Source organism: Pavona decussata, unplaced genomic scaffold (genome assembly GCF_977016875.1).
Source record: "Pavona decussata unplaced genomic scaffold, jaPavDecu1.1 SCAFFOLD_26, whole genome shotgun sequence".
Taxonomy (NCBI): Eukaryota; Metazoa; Cnidaria; class Anthozoa; order Scleractinia; family Agariciidae; genus Pavona; species Pavona decussata.
Window position 1 is genome coordinate 1,412,924 of NW_028145449.1, and position 19,960 is coordinate 1,432,883.

At 40.6% G+C, this 19,960-nt stretch overlaps 3 protein-coding genes across 3 annotated transcripts in view; all 3 read left to right on the forward strand.

The window, feature by feature from the left end:
* LOC146485444 (extracellular calcium-sensing receptor-like) overlaps positions 1–19,960 on the forward strand; it is a 175,686-nt gene that overhangs the window by 78,852 nt on the left and 76,874 nt on the right. The window lies entirely within an intron of this gene.
* Positions 664–12,232, forward strand: LOC146485452 (uncharacterized). Its single transcript, XM_085103288.1, has 7 exons — positions 664–1,655; positions 3,213–3,307; positions 4,584–4,740; positions 5,476–5,539; positions 8,137–8,414; positions 10,138–10,342; positions 11,268–12,232. Exons 1-7 carry the CDS (start codon positions 855–857, stop codon positions 11,321–11,323), a joined length of 1,656 nt encoding a protein of 551 aa, XP_084959414.1. The 5' UTR covers positions 664–854; the 3' UTR covers positions 11,324–12,232.
* LOC146485453 (L-gulonolactone oxidase-like) lies at positions 14,695–18,766 on the forward strand. Its single transcript, XM_085103344.1, has 2 exons — positions 14,695–14,863; positions 16,367–18,766. Exons 1-2 carry the CDS (start codon positions 14,821–14,823, stop codon positions 17,968–17,970), a joined length of 1,647 nt encoding a protein of 548 aa, XP_084959470.1. The 5' UTR covers positions 14,695–14,820; the 3' UTR covers positions 17,971–18,766.

Sequence of the window (19,960 nt, forward strand, 5' to 3'; positions counted from 1 at the left end):
TCGTTTCCATAGCTTAATGGTGAATGTAAATTTATGGTAATGTATTTATATACTGCACATATCACATAGTCTAATGGCGGTTTACAATTATTCTGTGGGGTGAGATCGTTCGTTAGCATTTTAAGGCGCCAGAGGAAACCGCTGCAAGTAGAATACGCAAGCTATCATAGTCATTTGATGACCTTAATTATGCGGTAGCGCGTTTGAGTAGATCGTCTTTTAAGGAAAATTCCCAACTCATTTCATAGCAATCGCTCTAAACATTCAAAACAGCAACATGAATAAATTATGGGCTCGTTTCTCAAACGATTCGGAAAGTTCCGTAATCTAGAGATTGGTGGTATTGCAAACTTGTCCAATGTCTTCTTAAAATTGAAATCATAACGATTCTCTTTCTTTTTTTTTTTTTTTTTCTTTGCCCAAATCAATAAAAGGTTTAGAAACATTGCACATTCATCGGAACTTTCAAAAAACGGGCCTCGTCGCGTTGTGAAGCCAAAACCAATCAAACTTACGAGAAAATATTTTCACCACTCTCACTTGAAAACTCCCAATACCAATAGCGGAAGTTATTTAAATCACGGCCGAGAATACGAATATCCGGACTGGGGCGAGCGAAAGACTCAAAAACTGTGCTAACATGTTGCATGACTTTTTCCAAACATTTCCAAGTGCGTCATTTGTTTAATTTATTGAGGGCTTTGTGAGTTCAATTAAAGCTTAAGGTATTGTTAGTTTTTAAAGTCACGTCAATTGAAGACTTCCTTTGGTCGCCGTCAATAGGTTGTAATAGCACGCATTGATCGCTCAGTAGAGAATCTCAGCTCTCACAGTGCTAGCTGGCCTATGATGAAATGAAAATGGGTCTGGCAGAGTCAGCATTGTTCTACTTTATAGCGTGGTTGTTCTTTGTATACAGTCTGCGAGAGAATAACAAAGTTGCAGGGCAGTTAGATGCTTATCTAGATTTTAACCTCGAAGAAGACGTTGTACCTACCACTGAATCACCAAGTTGCGGGGAACACGTGAGAAGATCAATCAAAGAGCGCAGTATGAACGATTCCTCGCATAAATCGAATGTTACGACGGAAACAAACCGAACGATCGACTCGACTGTTACACCGAGTACCACCGAAGAGGCGTCTTCTGGAGAAGTTTGGGATGATTGCTTAGTGTTTCCCACTCAATGCCCTGATGAAATCAAAATCTCGTGGCTTCAATCAGCACCTTTTGTTTACGATGCCAGAAGCAGCGGCTTGGCTAAAAACAAGTCTGAAGAAAATATACTGCTTATGAAAGGCATATTTCATGAAATTATCACTCGTGCGATAGGCAGTTGTTGTAAGAGAATGTCGCGCGTTATTCCGAAAATCCGTTATCTGAAACCGGCATCGAATCTTAGGGCTCTCCAGCGCGATCTTCTCTATGGCGCGGCAGATATGATAATACCAGTACACAGCGATGAAGTTAAATACGGAGGAAGCTTGCCGTACATCAAGATCTTAGATTCACCTGGAGTGGTGCTTATTCGAAGACACTTTCAATCCCCCACCACGGAATGGAAATTGCTATTTAAATCTATCTTGGGGACTTGGCCTGTGGTGTTATTGGCTTTTTTGATGTCCTCTGTAGCTGGTGTATTCATATGGGCATTGGTAAGTAACGGTTATTTACTGTCAAAAGGTTAAACAAACGATACTAAGGGGCTGTTTACATGGAGCGAGGAAGATCCTACTAAAAGGAAGATCGTAGAAGGTGGATCAAATTTTCGTTTGGTTTACATGCAGAAATTAAATTGGTTACCAAGTAGAGAAGGAAAAGAGGACAAATTGTCGGCTTGAACGCTCGGCTGCCGCCATATTTGTTCTTTTTTCTCTCTAGTGCTAGGATCTTCCGAGCGAACTGGTAGTTTGCATGGTGCTGGGATCTAGTAATAGGATCTTCCTTTCTCTCAGCTAGGAAGATCCTATCTCTAGGAAGGTCCCACGTACAACTTTTGCCATGTAAACTGAATACAGACAACATATGGCGCTAGGTTGATCCGCCTTGTAGGATCTTCCTAGTGCTAGGATCTTCCTCCTTCCATGTAAACAGCCCCTAAATAAGACCTGGTAAGAATCGAAGCAGCGAGAGATCATCGCAGATTGCAGGCAATGAAAACATATCGAGAAATAATTGATAGGATTTGAAATTCCCCATGTGTTCTTTCGTTGTCGCTCGAACGATATAATAGAAATATTTAGAATCACGTTTACGGCAAACGACGAACAGCACAAATGACCACGTGACAATGTTAATGCAACATTTGTTCCTCGTTGTTTTCAGTCACCTCATTATTCTTATCTATGTACTCATTTTTTCAGGAAAACATTAACAAGAACCTCACTTATATTTTCAAATGTTATAGGCTTCTCCTTTTTCTCGAGTGTGTTCCCAAGTTTAATTCGCTTTGAATGCGACTTAACATGACTCTGACATCCAAATTAACCACCTGAAACAACGTCTTCGATCACATTTTAGAGTGGTGCATAGTGATAGCGACTAATTGCAAAATGGAAAGTCGCGGAGAGGTTTCAAGGTTTCTTGAAATAATTTATTAATTTGTCAAAATTTAAATTCTTGCCCTTTCTGTTATTTTATATATTTTATTACTGTTCTTTTTGACTGGCTGACTGAACCACTCTTACGAGAGATTTTGTTTAGCTCTTTAGCTCCTTGATGTATCGGCTAAGAATCGTTTGTTAACAATGGCCAATGTTGACATAAAAATAGCTTATTGTCAATAAACAATACTTTGATACCCATAGTATCAAAATTTTGTTACAAAATATCATCGATTTCATGATGGTGTTTGACAACGAGCTAAATGAAGTTTTCATTCTTTTACACTAATTAGCGAGGAAACAATGATTAGTCCATGGACTCAAAAATACCACTTTATCGAATTTAAAAGATTCAGAGCTAAGCTTATGACTTCCTTGATGAGTCTTAGTGAGATAAACATTTGCCTAAAGCGTTTGTGAACAAGAAAAACATGACTCCGTATTTAAACAAATGAAATTCTTAATTGTATTGCGTTGAAACAAAAGACCACGTGTGTTCCTAGAGCAAAACATCAATTATTTGTTTATTTCAGGCGTGATATAATTACGAAGCACAGTTCAACCACTTGTAGTCTCTTGATAAAAGTCAAACCCTGGTATTCTTTGTAGGATTCATCACACAATTCAAAGCAGTTTCCTCCTACATTTCATCAAGGGGCCTTTGAAGGATTTTGGTGGGCTTTCGTTACCATAACAACCGTGGGGTAAGTCAAATCATCTACATTATGATAACTGCCTTTTCGTGTTTTAGTCATCTTCGATATAAGCGAAGTGGAAATGGGGGAATTACATATTGTGCTCGCAAACAAAAAGCACGCACACTCAAACGAATTCCCCGAGTGGATTTTTGCAGACTTACGATTTTCGACAAATATTTGTTTGGTGTAGTTGTAGCTGAAAGCCAGCAATCGCGAAATGAGGCTTTGATGACCGCAGAAAAAAAATTTGAGGATACAATCGGTTCGAAAATTTCAAACTCAGCTTAAGTGTTTGCCTTCCAGGCTAGTTACAATTTATTGATTCAGCTAAATTTAAGTTAAGGTAGTTAAATTTTAGCGGGAAAATCTTTCCTCTGATGTGTATACAATTTTTACTAGAGCCCGAGAACTTTGCTAGAACTTTGCTATTTTATTCTTGTTTCCCACGCTGTGTTTTTTGCGCACGTCTCCCCACCCCTCCCCCCTCCCGATAAGATGGAAAACAACCTTGAAACTTTAAGGGTCTGCAACAATGAAGATTGTTCTGGCGAACATCTCGTTGCTATGACGGTTTTTTGTTTTCCTACAGAGACGATAATTTTAAACCAGCAAGCGCACTGCTTGTTAAGTTTAACATGTATATTTATTTAGATAAAATATACCCGAGTTAACATATAGTTAACTTGAGGGCAAACATGAACAAACGCAGACAATTTGGATACCTTTTGCTACTCTCAAAAAACATTTTGTAACTATATAAACTTGGTCAAAATACCGTCTTCAGTTTTTCGGCTTTATCGCGGTAGAGAATGGACGAGTGGGTGCGGATTTGAAAGACATTTTAAGGGAACTCAGCTTCTAAGCTAATAAGAAGAAAGAGGCTACTGGATGGTAAAAGGTTCGAGAAGCACCAAGGCTCTTTAGGACGGTAATTTAACCTGTGAGACTAAGCCTGGGTACTGACCAACTGCCTAGTCAGTTCCTCGTTATTTTTTCTGTCTTTTTTTCCGAAAAATTGAGGTTGGATGTTTTCTCTGATATCTATTAAAAATCACACACCCAGCGCTTTAGTCTTTAAGTTTTGCTAGATGCGAATTTCTCTCAAGTAAAAACTTGGAATATAAAGTTGGTAAGAGGTTGAACGGCCGCACGAACCGTCTCGGTACGAACCCTTGTTGAGTACCCCACCTCCCTGCCGGTCAGCTGTAACCCCCCCCCCCCCCACCCCCTTCTCCGAATAACTAATGCTTCCACCTCACCCCAAATTATTCTGTCTATGCAGATATGGTGACAAGGCACCGAGGTCACCTCTGGCGAGACTGTTTGCTGTGTTGTGGATAATAATCGGTGTGACTGTTTGTTCCGTGATGACTGCTACTCTCTCCAGTGCTTTGACAAGCGTCAGGATAGAGAAATACGATGTTACTACGGGAAAACGGGTTCGCTGTGTTTTTCAAAATGCACCTCCCAAAAATTACAAAATATCAACCTTTTAGTTATTGCGCACAGCTAATTTATAACTGTTTTTTAAACTCTGTTTGATGTCTTTGTTGGAAGTGAAATATATAAAATACATCTATTTGAGCTGCGGATGAAAGATTATGGCATATGGCTTTGCGAGCATGATTCGCTACTATGAGCTATGGTCGGTTTATGAAAAAGCTACCTGATGATCAGATCAAAAGTTAAAACACTTCGATTTACAAAGCCCACTTACCCAATGAATACAGGTCAGACTAAAAAACACTAGAAAGCCTTTTTCCTGCCGCTCAAAGCTGGTCGCAAACATGATCATTAATCATAACGGGCGAATCTTACTTACAAAGTTGGATTCTGTACACAACAGTAAAATCGATATTGTAGGGGATGTGGGAACCTTCCTATTCCTCAATGTTTTGAATGACGTCACTATACAGATTATGTAGGTAAAAACAGTGTTAACTATTTGCAAAATAATTTCAAGCCGATTTTCCCAACAATGGGTGGGACTACGGGAGTGATTAAAATTGTGATGATGATGATGATGATGATGATAATGATAATGACAATTTATTCGTGACAGGTCTCTGTGATAAATGTCATCCTCTTTTTATTTTTTATTTATTTATTGCTGCTTTGTCAATGTACCCATTCATAAAGCATGCAGTTTCAGCGCCTGTCTCTTGGAATTGCAGATTGGTGTGCTAAGAGATAGTGCTGCATTCCAGGATGCCGTCAACTTGGCAGCCAACATAACAAGTAAGGATCTTATTTTACTCATCGCCTACTGACACGTTGTGTAACCAATTGCAATGAATCTCTGCTCGCAGGGTACAAGCTGAGCATTCAGTTTCATCACCTGAAATGATGAGGTAATCTTCACCCTAGAGGGATTCCAAAGCTCACGTTTCGAGTGCTAGCCCAAGGTCAGACTGAATATGACGAAGAGCTAGCGCTCAAACTGACTGCAGCTCTTAAATCTCTTTTACGGTGGCGAAATTACCTCATTTAACTCAGTTGATGATTAACAGTTATTCCGCGAACACGCCTTGGATATGAGACGGTAGATAGGCATCGAGGCGCATAGCACCCAGTATGCTATAATTATCTCATATCCAACAAGCGCGAGCGGAATAATTGTTTTATTAAAAACAATAAAGAAATATTGCCCGATCTTGCTGCTTTCGCTTTGAAAGAACAACCAGAAAACAATTTAATGGTCGCTATTTCTCGGGCATGGTATAACCCCCTCATATACCATGGCTGCTAAGCCAATCAAATCCCCGCAATTGCACTATACAATGATCCAGTTTTTAATAAAACCAATTAATGAATTTGTACCTCTGGATAATGATTTTCTAGATTTCTCATTGATAGGTTCCCTGCACTATGGATCTGAGCCATTATCCTTAAGTTGATCAAATATGGAAAATGATGATGAATTTCTTGTACTGAGAATTCTTCTTTCTATTTGAAGGCGGATCGCTTGTTTGTTCGCCATACTGTAGCTTAAACACTCACGCGGCAACGCGCGAAGCAAATATAAACAATAAATCGTCGCCATGGATACAGATACCCGCAAAGTCAGCTTAAGGCTGACTTCCATATGATCGCAGACGATCGTAGATCGCAGATCGCAGATGGCAAACAATCGCAGAAGGCTAGCTGTTTCCATATACACCGTAGCCATACGTTTCGGTCAGCGGAAATGTCAAATACACACGCGCGTGTAAGCTGAAGAGCAAACAACATGGCGAACGTGGAAGAGGGAATTTTGCTGCAAGCAAACTTACTTCTTCTGTTTGTCATGAAGCAAAGTCGTCGTCAGCTCCAAAACCGTCGAAAACATCCCTTTTGGATTCTCCATATGATTGCATAATCACAATTGATCGCAGATGATCGCAGACGATCGCAGGAGGTTCTTTTGCGATCGCGATCGCAGGATCACAGACGATCGCAGACGATCGCAAAAGTGTGTTTCCATATGATCGCAGACAATCGCAGACCTTATTGCGATCTGCGATCATATGGAAACCAACCTTTTAATCGGCATGCGGGCGTTCAACAATTTTAAACACGGTGGCCAAACAAATGCAACATTGTTGTTCACACCTCAGAACAAAAGAAATGTTGAACGATGTAGAAGATTATATTTGATGGAAATCAAACTTCGTTCAACATCATCCAACGTCATGCAACATGGTGGCAAAGCGAGTACAACATGTTGGATTCAACAATGTACGTTGGACGACATTGCATCAACATGTACATGTTGCATCCGTTTGACAGGGTCTTAAGCTTATACTCAAAAATATTTAACAACATTCCCAACTTTCGTACTTGTCAATTAATTAATCGTAATTAAACCGAATGTTTACCTTCTTCAAAGTGGTTTGCCAGTCTTAGTGTCCAAACATTTTCTAAAGCAATCAAGGATATATCGAAGCAACACTAGATCACTGTCTCACGTGGCGTGCCAATCTTCCAGATCTTTCCTCGTCCGCAGACAGCAGTATCATTTCCACAACTGTAATGTTCAAATCCATAACCACTTCGGCCAGCCCTGTTGAAAAAGTTACAATGTTGACATTGTGATGGCGAATATGAGTTATTTTGAAGGAAACTTTGACATTCTTCTTCAATTTCGCCGCTGGCATCGGTTCAACACTCTTCAAATCGCGCGGCCCGCTTTTGATTTGCATAGCAGTCATGTGACCGTTGTTTACAGGTATTGTTCTCGGAGCGGAAATAATTTTTCTTTGCATCTTCCGGTTATTTGAGTGCTTTAAAATTTACCAAAACAGTTATTCTTCTCGGACTTGCCGGATATCTGGTTATTATAACCAACTCGACTCGTATATCAGCTCATATCAGCTCAAGCGCGTCCTCGAATGAAAATTATTTAAAAAAAAAAAAAAACATTCGCTTCCATTACCCTCCGACGGTAAAGGCAACGATAACCGCGTTCCCAGGGCTCTGGGAACGAGGCTGCGGTGGAGGGGAGGTAAAATGCGGTAATGAAAACCCAAAAGTAAGAACATGAATTTTAAGAACTTGTTAGGCTGGCTAGTTAGTTAGCTGTTTGTTGAGGCTGGACTTTTCAAAGTGCCGTGTTGTTTTCACATTGTACTGGAGAGGACATTTGTTGTCAAGAAAATAAGAACCTGTTTATGAACTTATATAGACTACATTTCTGTTAAGCAGTATTTGTATGAGAACTTGTTGAGACTAACTTCGAAAAATACAGGTTCTTACTCGCAGGTATTTACTGTATATGAAAGACTCATAAATCGGGAAGCTGTTTATGATGCTATTCAGTTTTAAGAATTCTTCATTTTCCCATATTGTACACATAGCCCTAGAAGACTCTGACGAGATGTATGATGCGCTGAAAAATGGAGATGGCATCGACGGAATCATGGAGGAGCTTTTTTCAGGGATCGAGTCGATGAAGACGAAGGACCCTACTAAACAACTGTCCGTTGCCAAGTTCATCTGGCACAATCGTGCCTTCGGTGTGGCTTACAGAAATTATTTGTTTACTGAGCTTATTTCGGACTGTTTGTCAAATGTGATCAAGTTCCGCTATAACGACGTGCTGAAAATCACAAGCAATTACATTAGGGCTACGGAGGTAAGGATAGAAAATGTATTTTCAACTCCATAAAAGGAATGCAGGAAACAACATTTTGAAAATTTTGCTTCAATGTTCTCACTGAGTGCCCTTGTATGAAGGAAAATGTCCCGAATATTGTATACAAATACAACCCCCTTTATTGCGGACACCCTCGGGATCGCGACTGAGTGTCCTTGACTGAGCAAGAGTCCGTAGTAGCATGAATTTATTTCAGTCAATCGTCTGTAATTTATTTTTGCAGTGGATTTAGCTGCTGTCCGTATCATCGGGGTGTCCGTAATAGCGAGGTGTCCGCAAGGCGATAGTTGACTGTATCCGTATTTTTTTGGTATCAACTAGTCCTGTTTAAAGACATCTGCGTTGGTTTCCCTGTCCTTTGTCTCTCAATCAATGAACGTGAAATAAATTTTGAATGAAATAAATGTGATGGTAAATTTCCAGCCTGGTGAATGAATGAGAATGATGTATTATTTTAGAAAGTGACACAGGCATACTCGGAAAAATGAAATCCGAGTGCTCCTATCAGGAGTCGAACCTAAGACCTTCCGATTACTAGTTCGGATGTTCTACCACTGAGCTACAGGAGACTCGTGGGAGCTAAGGCCATTAAACCAGGTTCATGGGACAAACATCCTGCATACTGCTAGGACTTGAATGTCGAACGTGTGGTATATGAAATAAATGTGATGGTATATTTCCAGCCTGGTGAGTGAATGAGAATGATGTATTATTCTAGAAAGTGACACAGGCATACTCGGAAAAAAGAAATCCGAGTGCTCAGTATGCAGGATGTTTGTCCCATGAACCTAGTTTAATGGCCTTAGCTCCCACGAGTCTCCTGTAGCTCAGTGGTAGAGCATTCGAACTAGTAAGCGGAAGGTCTTAGGTTCGACTCCTGATAGGAACACTCGGATTTCTTTTTTCCGAGTATGCCTGTGTCACTTTCTAGAATATTCATCATTCTCATTCATTCACCAGGCTGGAAATATACCATCACATTTCTTTCATATACCACACGTTCGACATTCAAATCCTAGCAGTATGCAGGATGTCTGTCCCATGAACCTAGTTTAATGGCCTTAGCTCCCACGAGTCTCCTGTAGCTCAGTGGTAGAGCATCTGAACTAGTAATCGGAAGGTCGTAGGTTCGACTCCTGATAGGAGTACTCGGATTTCTTTTTTCCGAGTATGCCTGTGTCACTTTCTAGAATATTCATCATTCTCATTCATTCACCAGGCTGGAAATATACCATCACATTTCTTTCATATACCACACGTTCGACATTCAAGTCCTAGCAGTATGCAGGATGTTTGTCCCATGAGCTTCGTTTAATGACCTTAGCTCCCACAAGTCTCCTGTATCTCAGTGGTAGAACATCCGAACTAGTAAGCGGAAGGTCTTAGGTTCGACTCCTGATAGGAGCACTCGGATTTCTTTTTTCCGAGTATGCCTGTGTCACTTTCTAGAATAATACATCATTTTCAAATTTTGAATGTTTGACTTTTTTAACGGAGTAAAGGGATTCAGTACTCGAATCTCTTTACGGTAGCCAAATAACCTTGTGCATGAACTCTGATGATAAAACAAAACATTCGTTTCTACTCCCTACCGACGCAGCACCACAGTTTCTTTAGCAACTAACTCCCTTATCCATTTAATAAATTTTGAGGTTGATGTAAATTCCTATTAACAACAGTTTCTTTCATATTTCGTTTATAGGCTGTTGAAAGTGAGAAGCTTTCCTCTGGCATTGACGATGATGCTATCAATGTGTTCGACTCCCGATCGCTTATATTTCTGGCATGCGTGATAGCGCTGTGTGTCTTTCTTCTTGCTGTTGTCGTTGGTGGCATAGTAAGCGCTTTCATTACAAAGAAATCTAACAGGAGGAAGGCTAAAAATGACGGTGATTCAACAAGAAATGGTACTTCATATTTATGTTAAAGTGCACCTAACCCCAAAATGTTTTTTTCTCTTAAATAAATCTTTTCACCTGTTCGAAACATATTGCGCTATTTAGCGCCTTTTTATAACCAAATCTTGACTTTTTATAGGCTGTAAAAGTTACGAAATCTAGCCATCATCTGTCCCATGACCGAGCCAGTAAGGGGCATGGGTCTATTCCTGAATTTACGTCACAAACTGATTCGCATTGTATTAAGTCTTTGTGAAAATGCATGCAAAGCAGTTTGTGACGTAAATTCAGGAATAGACCCATGCCCCTTACTAGCTCGGTTTCGGTTTGGGGTTAGGTGCACTTTAAAACGAGGGCTACGTATAAGACTATACTAACCAGACTGAACTAGGTTCATTTAAATCATCTAATTCGCTTCCCGCCCAGTCAAGTATGCTATATGGTATGGTATTGGGGGAGCAAGGATGGCACAGTGGTGAGAGCACTCACCTCCCACCAATGTGGCCCAAATTTGATTCCCGGACTCAGCGTCATATGTGGGTTGAGTTTGTTGTTGGTTCTCGTCCTTGCTCCGAGAGGTTTTTCTCCGGGTACTATGGTGTTTCCCTCCCTTCAAAAACCAACATTTCTAAATTCCAATTCGATTGGGAATCTGAGGGCCACAGGTTTGTCAGTCGTAACAGAGTGTTAAGTGCCATCCTCATAAAACAAAATTGATTGATTGATTGATTGATTGATTGATTGATTGATTATATTTTTTTTTCCGTCCAAAACTTTTTCCTTTGAGGCCCGCAAATATATGGGATGATGACATCACACGATGTCTAAAAATGTAAACAAAATTGCCTCACCCCTCCCGGTCCTGCGTGAGTTTTTATTATCCTTAAACTGTACTTCATGGCTCTCTAGTGTGTTGCTTTTGTTTTGCTTGCAGGAGCACAAACTATTGCAGTGATTTGCAGCAACGACCAGGAACAAACAGAAGTTTAGTTTGTTGACTTCAACTCTGAATAATAATTCTGCAAGAACCCGCGGATATCATTGCATGGTTCAAGAAAAAAAAAAAACAACAATACGTTTACAGTCTAATTTAAATACTCTATAGTAGAGAAGGCAGAGCAGTTCTTGTCTTACACTGTAGCGGCTTATCTTCAGATACGGGAAACAGGAGAACTGAAGAATATTAATTTTTGTACTGCTACTTCTACTTCTCGCGTTCTTGTCACATTTTCCAAGTGGTGCGAACTTCAATCGCGCCACCTGGTTGTATTTCCTAGCGTACGTTTTTTGTTCTTACTGTGATTTCCAATCTGCTGTACATTAAATCGATGCGGGCTTTTTAAATAAGACAGTGACTTTCTATTATGCAGAGAAACAAGCAGAATGTTGCTTAGAACATCTTTATCATGCGATGAGTATTATGCTGATTATAATCAGCACCTTATAGTTCACATACTTGTTGCTTCCTAAACCGGTATCACACACCATGACCAATTTTGAGGACACTGTCTCTTTTGTTCTTGAGAGAAACGTGTTAAGTTTGAAAATCGTGGGCTTAGTCCTCAAGGTGCAATGACCTTGTGTGACGTAAATGTTTTGTTTTATATAGTAGTGTCATATTTATGGTACCGTTTCGCTTGGTAACATCTACACTGACACTTATGTATTTTATATTTGAAGCCGACTTAATCAACCTGTTTTAGATTCTTCCACACTGCTACGGTTTTTCTAAATCATTTTATTATAATGATAAAACTCGGATAAAATCCTGTCTAGAACCTAGGAGTATTAACTGCTTTTTATCCTGTATGGGGGTCTATAAAGTTATAAAAATACAGTACTTATACTCGTTCTCGTACTCAAATCTAAATGTCGCTAATAAAAGGTTTTTTCATCGTGTGAATTCGAATGGAAATGTGCTAATCCTTCTCTTGCACAGAAAAATCCAAGCAGGATAAGTTTCTCAGCCCAGCCATTGCGAAAGCAGCGATTGTTAAAGGGACTATGTCACCCCAGACGCATGCGCGCGTTGATGAGAAGCACTTTGAAGTTGTTGGCCCAACTTTTTCAAATATCGTCGGAGAGTTCAGGAAGCTGCTTTTATCTGTTTGAATCGCGTTCATCTTCGGAAATCAATGTGAATGTTTTATTTACAAATTAAACGTTCTCTAATAATCACAGAAACTATTCTTTGCGATAAATTTGAAAGCTTTTGCAATGGCGGAAAAGCAAGAATACCGCGACGAATTGACTCTACTGCGCATGTGCCCCAGCTGAAATAATCCATTGTCAAACTATTGTCATGCCGATGAATTGCTTTGCTTGTTACGAGTAGAAAGTCTGTTTGTTATTGTTGAAGAAACCAGTCGCTGTCTTCTTCCATAAACGGTGTAAAAGAATTTCAAACAAGTAATTCTCATTTGCCTAAATCTTGATCCTGGCCTCAAGAAATTACGCCTCGCAAATAGACTGCTGCTTCCCGTGTTGTATAGTCGCAAAGAGAGCGACCAGTTGCATGACCAGCTGTTGCCTATGAAACAATTAAGTCTACCCTCTCCACTTCATCGATGCAATCCAAGGGAAAGGAGAGTGCCAATACAGATTGGTACCGGCGTCGTCGCAGGAGCTGCCAAAGTAAGGTTGCTGCCTTGGGAACTCCAACTCCGGATTAAATAGGTCAGGACGCAACCCCCCCCCTCAAGAAATTACGCCTCGCAAATAGACTGCTGCTTCCCGTGTTGTATAGTCGCAAAGAGAGCGACCAGTTGCATGACCAGCTGTTGCCTATGAAACAAGTCTACCCTCTCCACTTCATCGATGCAATCCAAGGGAAAGGAGAGTGCCAATACAGATTGGTACCGGCGTCGTCGCAGGAGCTGCCAAAGTAAGGTTGCTGCCTTGGGAACTCCAACTCCGGATTAAATAGGTCAGGACGCAACCCCCCCCCCCCCCCTCTCCCTTCCCTCCTCCCCCGCCCCCCAAAAGGAAACACCCGCTGTGGGTCAAGGGTCCTTTTCAGGTTTTGAAAATACAGTTGACCGTTCCCGTCTGTGAACTTAATCTCTTGGATCTGACGTTAGCGTAGCCGTATTTAAGTGGTCCTCATTAACTCAGTATTTACCTCTTTGGTGCACCGCAGCCTCAAAATTAGCCATCAGAATAGTTCCATTTTACTCACCGAAACGGCTTCAGTTTGCCGATACATCGGTTACCAATCGCTAATACAGATCTTTTGAAGCATAAGAGTGAATTTCTCATAGTGCGTGATGTATTCCAAACTAATAGATCTGTGCCTGAGGTCTCCATTTAATTGCTCAACTAAAAGATCCGCTTGTGATGGTTTATTTGTATCTAAAGAATGAGGATTACGAATTCATAATTAAAACGTTTGTGAAAGTTCATCGACGAAGCGTTTCACGCAAACAAGTTTTACTTACTATGGGAATTATCTCTGGAGTTTAATCGATACGCTGCATTTATTCTTTTTTCTAGCTGCATCCACAAATGACACACACGAAATGATCTGATAATGCTACATATGATCCGGGGGGGGGGGGGGGGGGGGTGGACTGTCATGTGAATGGGACGGGGATGCTTGTCGTCTCGCTTAAGGGTGAAAATTTCGGATTTTGGTCTCACTTAAGGTCTACTGGGCAAAACGCCATTGTATTTAGTCCTGAAGGTCTCGTTTAGGGTTGCACGCGAAGAAATATAAAACTATACATTTGTCTGTGTTTTAAAATGGTCTCTATTAGGGGCCAAAAGAAGCTTTGGTCACCCCCAGATTGGTCTCCTTTCAGGGTTTAATTTGAAATTTCTGACGAGCATCCCCACCCCTTTCATATGAGAGTCCCCCCCGGGTATATGATACACGTTTGCTGAAGAGTGTTTAGTGACTTTTAGTGAATGCCAAAAATATTTGTAAACTGAACAACCTGAACTATTACCGCTTACTGCTAACAGACTATGTATACAAGGCAAATTCTTGAAGGGCATCTCAGATGAAAAGATTGAAATCTACAGTGATTTGTTTCAATTTGATTTTATGTTCCTCGTTTTACTCAAAAGATTTTGACCCGTTACCAAATAATTTATGGATTATAATTTATGGATTATGTGACTAAAATTCGAGCTTTTAAGCCCCCAAGAAATTGTAGCTTGCCAATTTTTAGAAACATCGAACAACAATTATTTTTTTCAAGTGAAACCATGCCTTGTACGCCAGCGAACCATGCCTTAATTAGTATCATGAGTAGCCAGAGCAACTTTTGATCTAGTCTAATATCTTCAAGAGGTTCTTTTGTACTACTTCCGTAAACAAAATTAATTGTTTTGCAAGCCAATTGATATCGAGCTTCGTAAGAGTAATAAATCCTAGCAGGGAGTGCCAAGGAAGTCACAGTTCACCTTACTGCTTGCTCGCCTTCAGTGTGAAGTTTGTGTCCGCGACGAAAATTAAACCTTGGTTTGAGAGCAGAGTGACAAGCATGGCCGAGGATTTAGAAGAAATCATACGGTCTAAAAGATCAAGTAAGTAAACACGTTATGTTTAGTAGAATTTGGTCTGGCGGGGTTCTACACTGACGAACGTAAATGCCATGTGATTGTTTGTAATCCAGACAAGCGTACGATTTATGTTGAAGTCTACCTCGCTGACTCGCTTAGCTGTCTCACTGAGTCTCACCAGCTCCAAAACAAAGATAACGTGACTGATATTTTGGCACTGCACAATGTGTTCGAGCTGGTGAGACATCATTACACAGAGATATGTAAACTTGCTCTAACTGTCTAAGTACCTGCATGTTAGGTTGAAAGAGGTGGGAAGTACATGTACTTTGATTGAACAATCTATATCGCATGATGTTAGAATTTCAGTAGCCAATCAGTAATAATTTTTGTTGAAATGGTGGTTTTCGCGGAACTTTAGCAAAATAAGCTCAGTACGTGATGATTCCCTGCATCAAGGTCTCTCAATAAAAAAAACATTCCGCATTCTTGAGGAATTTGATATAATGAAAACGCAGTCATCCATGGACTACAGATCTCGCCTTTCAAAATGAAACGAAAAACACAACATGCTTTTATCGTTTATCTATTTCACTATATAAAGACAGGGTGTTAAATTAAACAAAAAGTAGAAGACAGAGAGAGCACACGTGCCGCCATTGGCCATACCAGTGAGGGCGAAATAAGTTACATTCCTAAAAATCTGAGCTAAAGAGCGAATCGTGTAAAACTTCAGGGCCGCAGCCAGAGTTTATAACGGAGAGGTGAGGCAAGTCTGGCGAACGCCGAAGGAGCTAGCGTCTAGGGGCGGTCTGCGGCATGTTCTCCCTGAAGCTGAAGAAGATCTATCATGCAATTTTTAGTACTTCTTAGACTGCAAGCAGTCCTACTTTTTCCCTCATATCACGCGCGCAAAGCGACAGTAAAATTATGAACGAGGAGGGATTCGCCCTCGTTTCTCGCTACTCGCGGCTTCGCGGCTCGCTGTAATCGCGTGAGCGTGGTGGGAGCGAGACAGAACTTAAGAGAAGAACTTCTTCATTCTTATTTCTTCAAAAATCAGTCTCGATCAAGTATAAAAAAGTAGTCTTTTTTATTGCCGCCCTGCGAGTCAATATTATTCATACTCGCTTCCTAGGCCGTGTGATATTTGTACCAAGTATTACACTTCCTTCCGGCTCTCTGCCATTGCTACGGTCCAGTAAGGTAGTGGAGGAGCATTCAACGTCACATGACCAAGTTCAAGGTTTTGTGGAGAACGTGAGCACATGACGGTATTTTTTTTATTCCGCGCTGTGCTAACTTGAAGACCGTCGTTCCCAGCAGTCCTGTTACTTGATACTTCAGCTATATATAGTGGAACGAATTGAATACTCGCAAGTAACGCAAACTTATATTTTCAAGAGATGTTTTCGTCAGCGTTGACGTCTTGGTTGCGTAAATTCTCTGTTCTTAACCAAGACCCACTTGTTGACGGTCGTATTTAAATCGGGTTTATCACTCACATTATCTCTTTTATATTTTAAGCGCCCCAGATAGAAGGAAACACCGAAGCAAAATCATTCTTCAGCCAAGTAATCACTCCTTTCGTGGACAAATCGTCAGATGGTGAGTTACTAGAATCTATTGCCGTGCATATGATGAAGGATGCACAGAAAAACAAGGAGGCTTTAGGAGGCCCGACTCAGCCAGAAAAACCCATCCTTACACCTGTTTCATCTGTACAAGAGATTCAGCAAGTCATTCTTAGAGCCAAAAGAGAAAAGAAAATCATACGAGTGGCTGGATCGGAACATTCCGTGCCCTCCGCCATTTTTGGCTTCAAGGATGGTATTAACTTGTTGTTGACGAAGGACCTGCGCAAAGTGGAAATAGGAGATATCAAGAAAGAAAATGGCAAGCAATGGCTGTACTGTCGCATAGGTGCAGGCTGTTACCTTGGTAAAGATCCCTTAGATCCCTACTCAGATCTACAGAATTCATCGTGTTACCAGGTAGCTATACAGGCACCTGGCTTTGGCTTCCCCGAATTAGGAGGCATCATTCAACAATCGGTTGGCGGTTTCATCATGACTGGTTCTGCAGGTGGAAGCTTGCAGCATAGCTTTAGTGACGTCATCCAAGAGATCGAGTTTGTGGATGGCAATGGTCAAAGGCGGATTGCAAAACCTAAAACGGATCTTTGGGCTGCAGTTGGCGTTTCCATGGGACTCTTTGGCGTCATAACCCATGTGTCATTCCGCCTGCCCGAAATGGCGCTGATTGAAGGCACGGAGACAGATCTCCCATTTGCTGAATCAGCGCTTGGACCTGACGAGGAGGGTAAAAGCAAACTTAAAGAAAACCTTGAGCAGAATGAGTACATGCGAGTTAACTGGTTCCCACAGAAAGACGTGAAGCGTGTCCAGCAATGGGTAGGAAAGCAAACTACAACGGGACACATCATTCCTTACAAGTCGATACTGTCCAACATCCTCGCAGCTGGAATGGCAGCAATCTCGCTGGCCACCATGAATTATCTACTGGAAAAGCCTAATCCCACCCCACTTGATTATTACCTCATTGGTGCCATTTTGCATGTATTTGTGCCCCTCGACAAGCCAAAGCACTTCCGCGACATTTGGTTTGAGACGCTACCCATGGACAACCAGGCGCACACAGACTCCATCATCAAAGTGGATTTCACAGAGATCTGGATGCCTCTCGACCAATGTCAAACCGTCGTGGATAAACTCCTCGAGCTCTTTGAGAACCAGCAAGCCTGCAACAACTTTGCCACTGAGATGTACGGCGCCAAAGAGACTCCATTCTGGCTGAGCATGTCGTACAACCAGAAAATGGTGCGAGTTGATCCTTACTGGTGGGCGTACAACAAGGGTGACAAAAGAAAATTCTTCTCCTATTTCTGGGATGTGCTACTGGACATTCCTGGAACCCGTCTGCACTGGGGCAAGTACCTTCCTCTCCCTGGTCAGAAATGTGGCAATACAACATTCAACTTGGATTATCTGAAGAAAGTGTACCCTAAGATGGATGACTGGTTGAAGATGCGCGAGACGATGGATCCGGATCAAGTATTTGTGAACGATTACTGGCGTGGCATCCTCGAGATTCCACCCCCGAGCGGTTAGATGCCAAGTAGAAGTTAGTCTCGTGATAAATGGAATTCGAGAAGAAAGCCAAAACATTTGTTCGTTATTTTTGTAGTTCGATTAAGAATAGAAAACTGTAGAGAAAACAATTTCATTTTCGTCAAACAGAAGGGTTTTGAACATTTAAGCTAGTAACCGTTAAAAATGTTACCTTAAGTGTTTCTGATGTAACTGAAATGAAACACGGGAAATGTAATTTTTAATATTTGTCTTTTTTTTTAGCATACCAGCTATTAATTGATGTAGAGTCATGTCGCGAATTGTCTTGTATCAGTGTTATACAGACTTTGCATCCGACTTGTCTTTAAATATACAGGGACGATTGTTAATTCAGTAGGAACCGCTTAAAATATTCCATTATTAAAATTAGATGTTTCTGGTGTCACAATGTAACGCCAAAATGGCAGTTTTAAAAGTAATGTCCATCTTTTTGTCATTTTTAGCACACTCACTATTGATGGATGTGGAGAAATGTCGCGAACTGTCTTGTGTCAGTGTTACACAGACATGTAACTTGCCCTTAAATATACCTGTCGTATAAATTGAATTACAACTTGATTCAATGGGAATCGTTAAGAGATACCATTATTAAGATTTGATTAGGTGCTTCTAATGTAGTGGTGTAACGCCAAAATGACAACTTTTTTTTTTATTAAGGTTCAGGGTTTTGTTACTAATAATTAACGTAAAGACATGTCAAGAACTGTCTTGTATCAGTGTTATGCAGACTTTGCATTGCGTGTCTTTAAATATACATCACATATTAAGTACATGAGTGCTTGATTCAGTGTGAATCGTCTTAAAAATTCTGTTATTAAGATTAGATTTTTCTTATTGTGACGCAAGGTCCAGCTTTTTGTCACTTTTAAACAACCAACTATCAGTAGCCCATTTTCATGATGGCTTCATTCGACTACAACCACCAAGAAATTTTTCCGTTTCCTTTTTAAATTCAAATTTTGTAATCCCAGTGGACAGCAAACAACAATAGCTGTAATTAGCATGAGAAATAAAAAACTGAAGGATTCTGGTAGCTATAGTCAAATGCACTATAGTGGAAATGTCCAAAAAAAAGGGATTTCAAGTGCCCGTTTTGCAAAACTAAGGTGATATTTTATAACAGGAAAAGTTTTTTTTTAACACTCTGAAATCCGAGAATCTGACGCGATTTAGACCTTCGGAATCAGTATTCACCAAAGCAAGCATTGGGATGCCCCGGATTAGTAAACTGAGATACCTACCTTAGAAGCAAATTATTTTCTTTGGGCCAATTATTGGTATCATGTGTTGCCTACAATCCTGGACAGATTAAAATAAAAAATTAAACTCAGCTCACCCCCTCCAAAAAAATCAACGATGAATTCGCGCGCAAAGCAAAACGCTTCATTTTGCCATCAACTATACACCTTATTCCAAAATGGCTACCATTTTAATGCTCTATTGTTGGCATTCAAGTTAGCCCTTCTTACCTCGCTCTTAAGCTCAAAAATCAAAAGAACATTTTATCTTGAACGAGGCAAGAAAGGCTAATTTGAATGCAAACAAAAGAATATTAAAATGGCAGCCATTTTGGAATAAGGTTTATTCGGCAGAAACTGAGATCATAAAGGCGCTTTCGCTGCATTTTTGGAAGTGACAATCTCGTACCCAGACTCCTCGGGCTCTTTGGACAAAATGGTCGCCTGGAGAGACTCTGAGGAATTTGCAATTTTATTACTGCAGGATTTCTGCGGTAAAACAATGCAACCCGTTACGGAACAGCCAATTTATTATTTTTTTTATTTCCCAAGAGTCTCTCCTGGTGACCAGCCACTGGAGAACCTGAGGACAGTCTGGGTAAGAGATTGCCTGAAGTGAAAAAACGCGAGATTCAGTCCTCCTGGAGGTTACTGCTGTCTCAAGAAAAGAAGTATCAATGCAAAATTACGTAATAGTCACGTGGGAAACGTAAAGGAAGCAAAATCTTTCA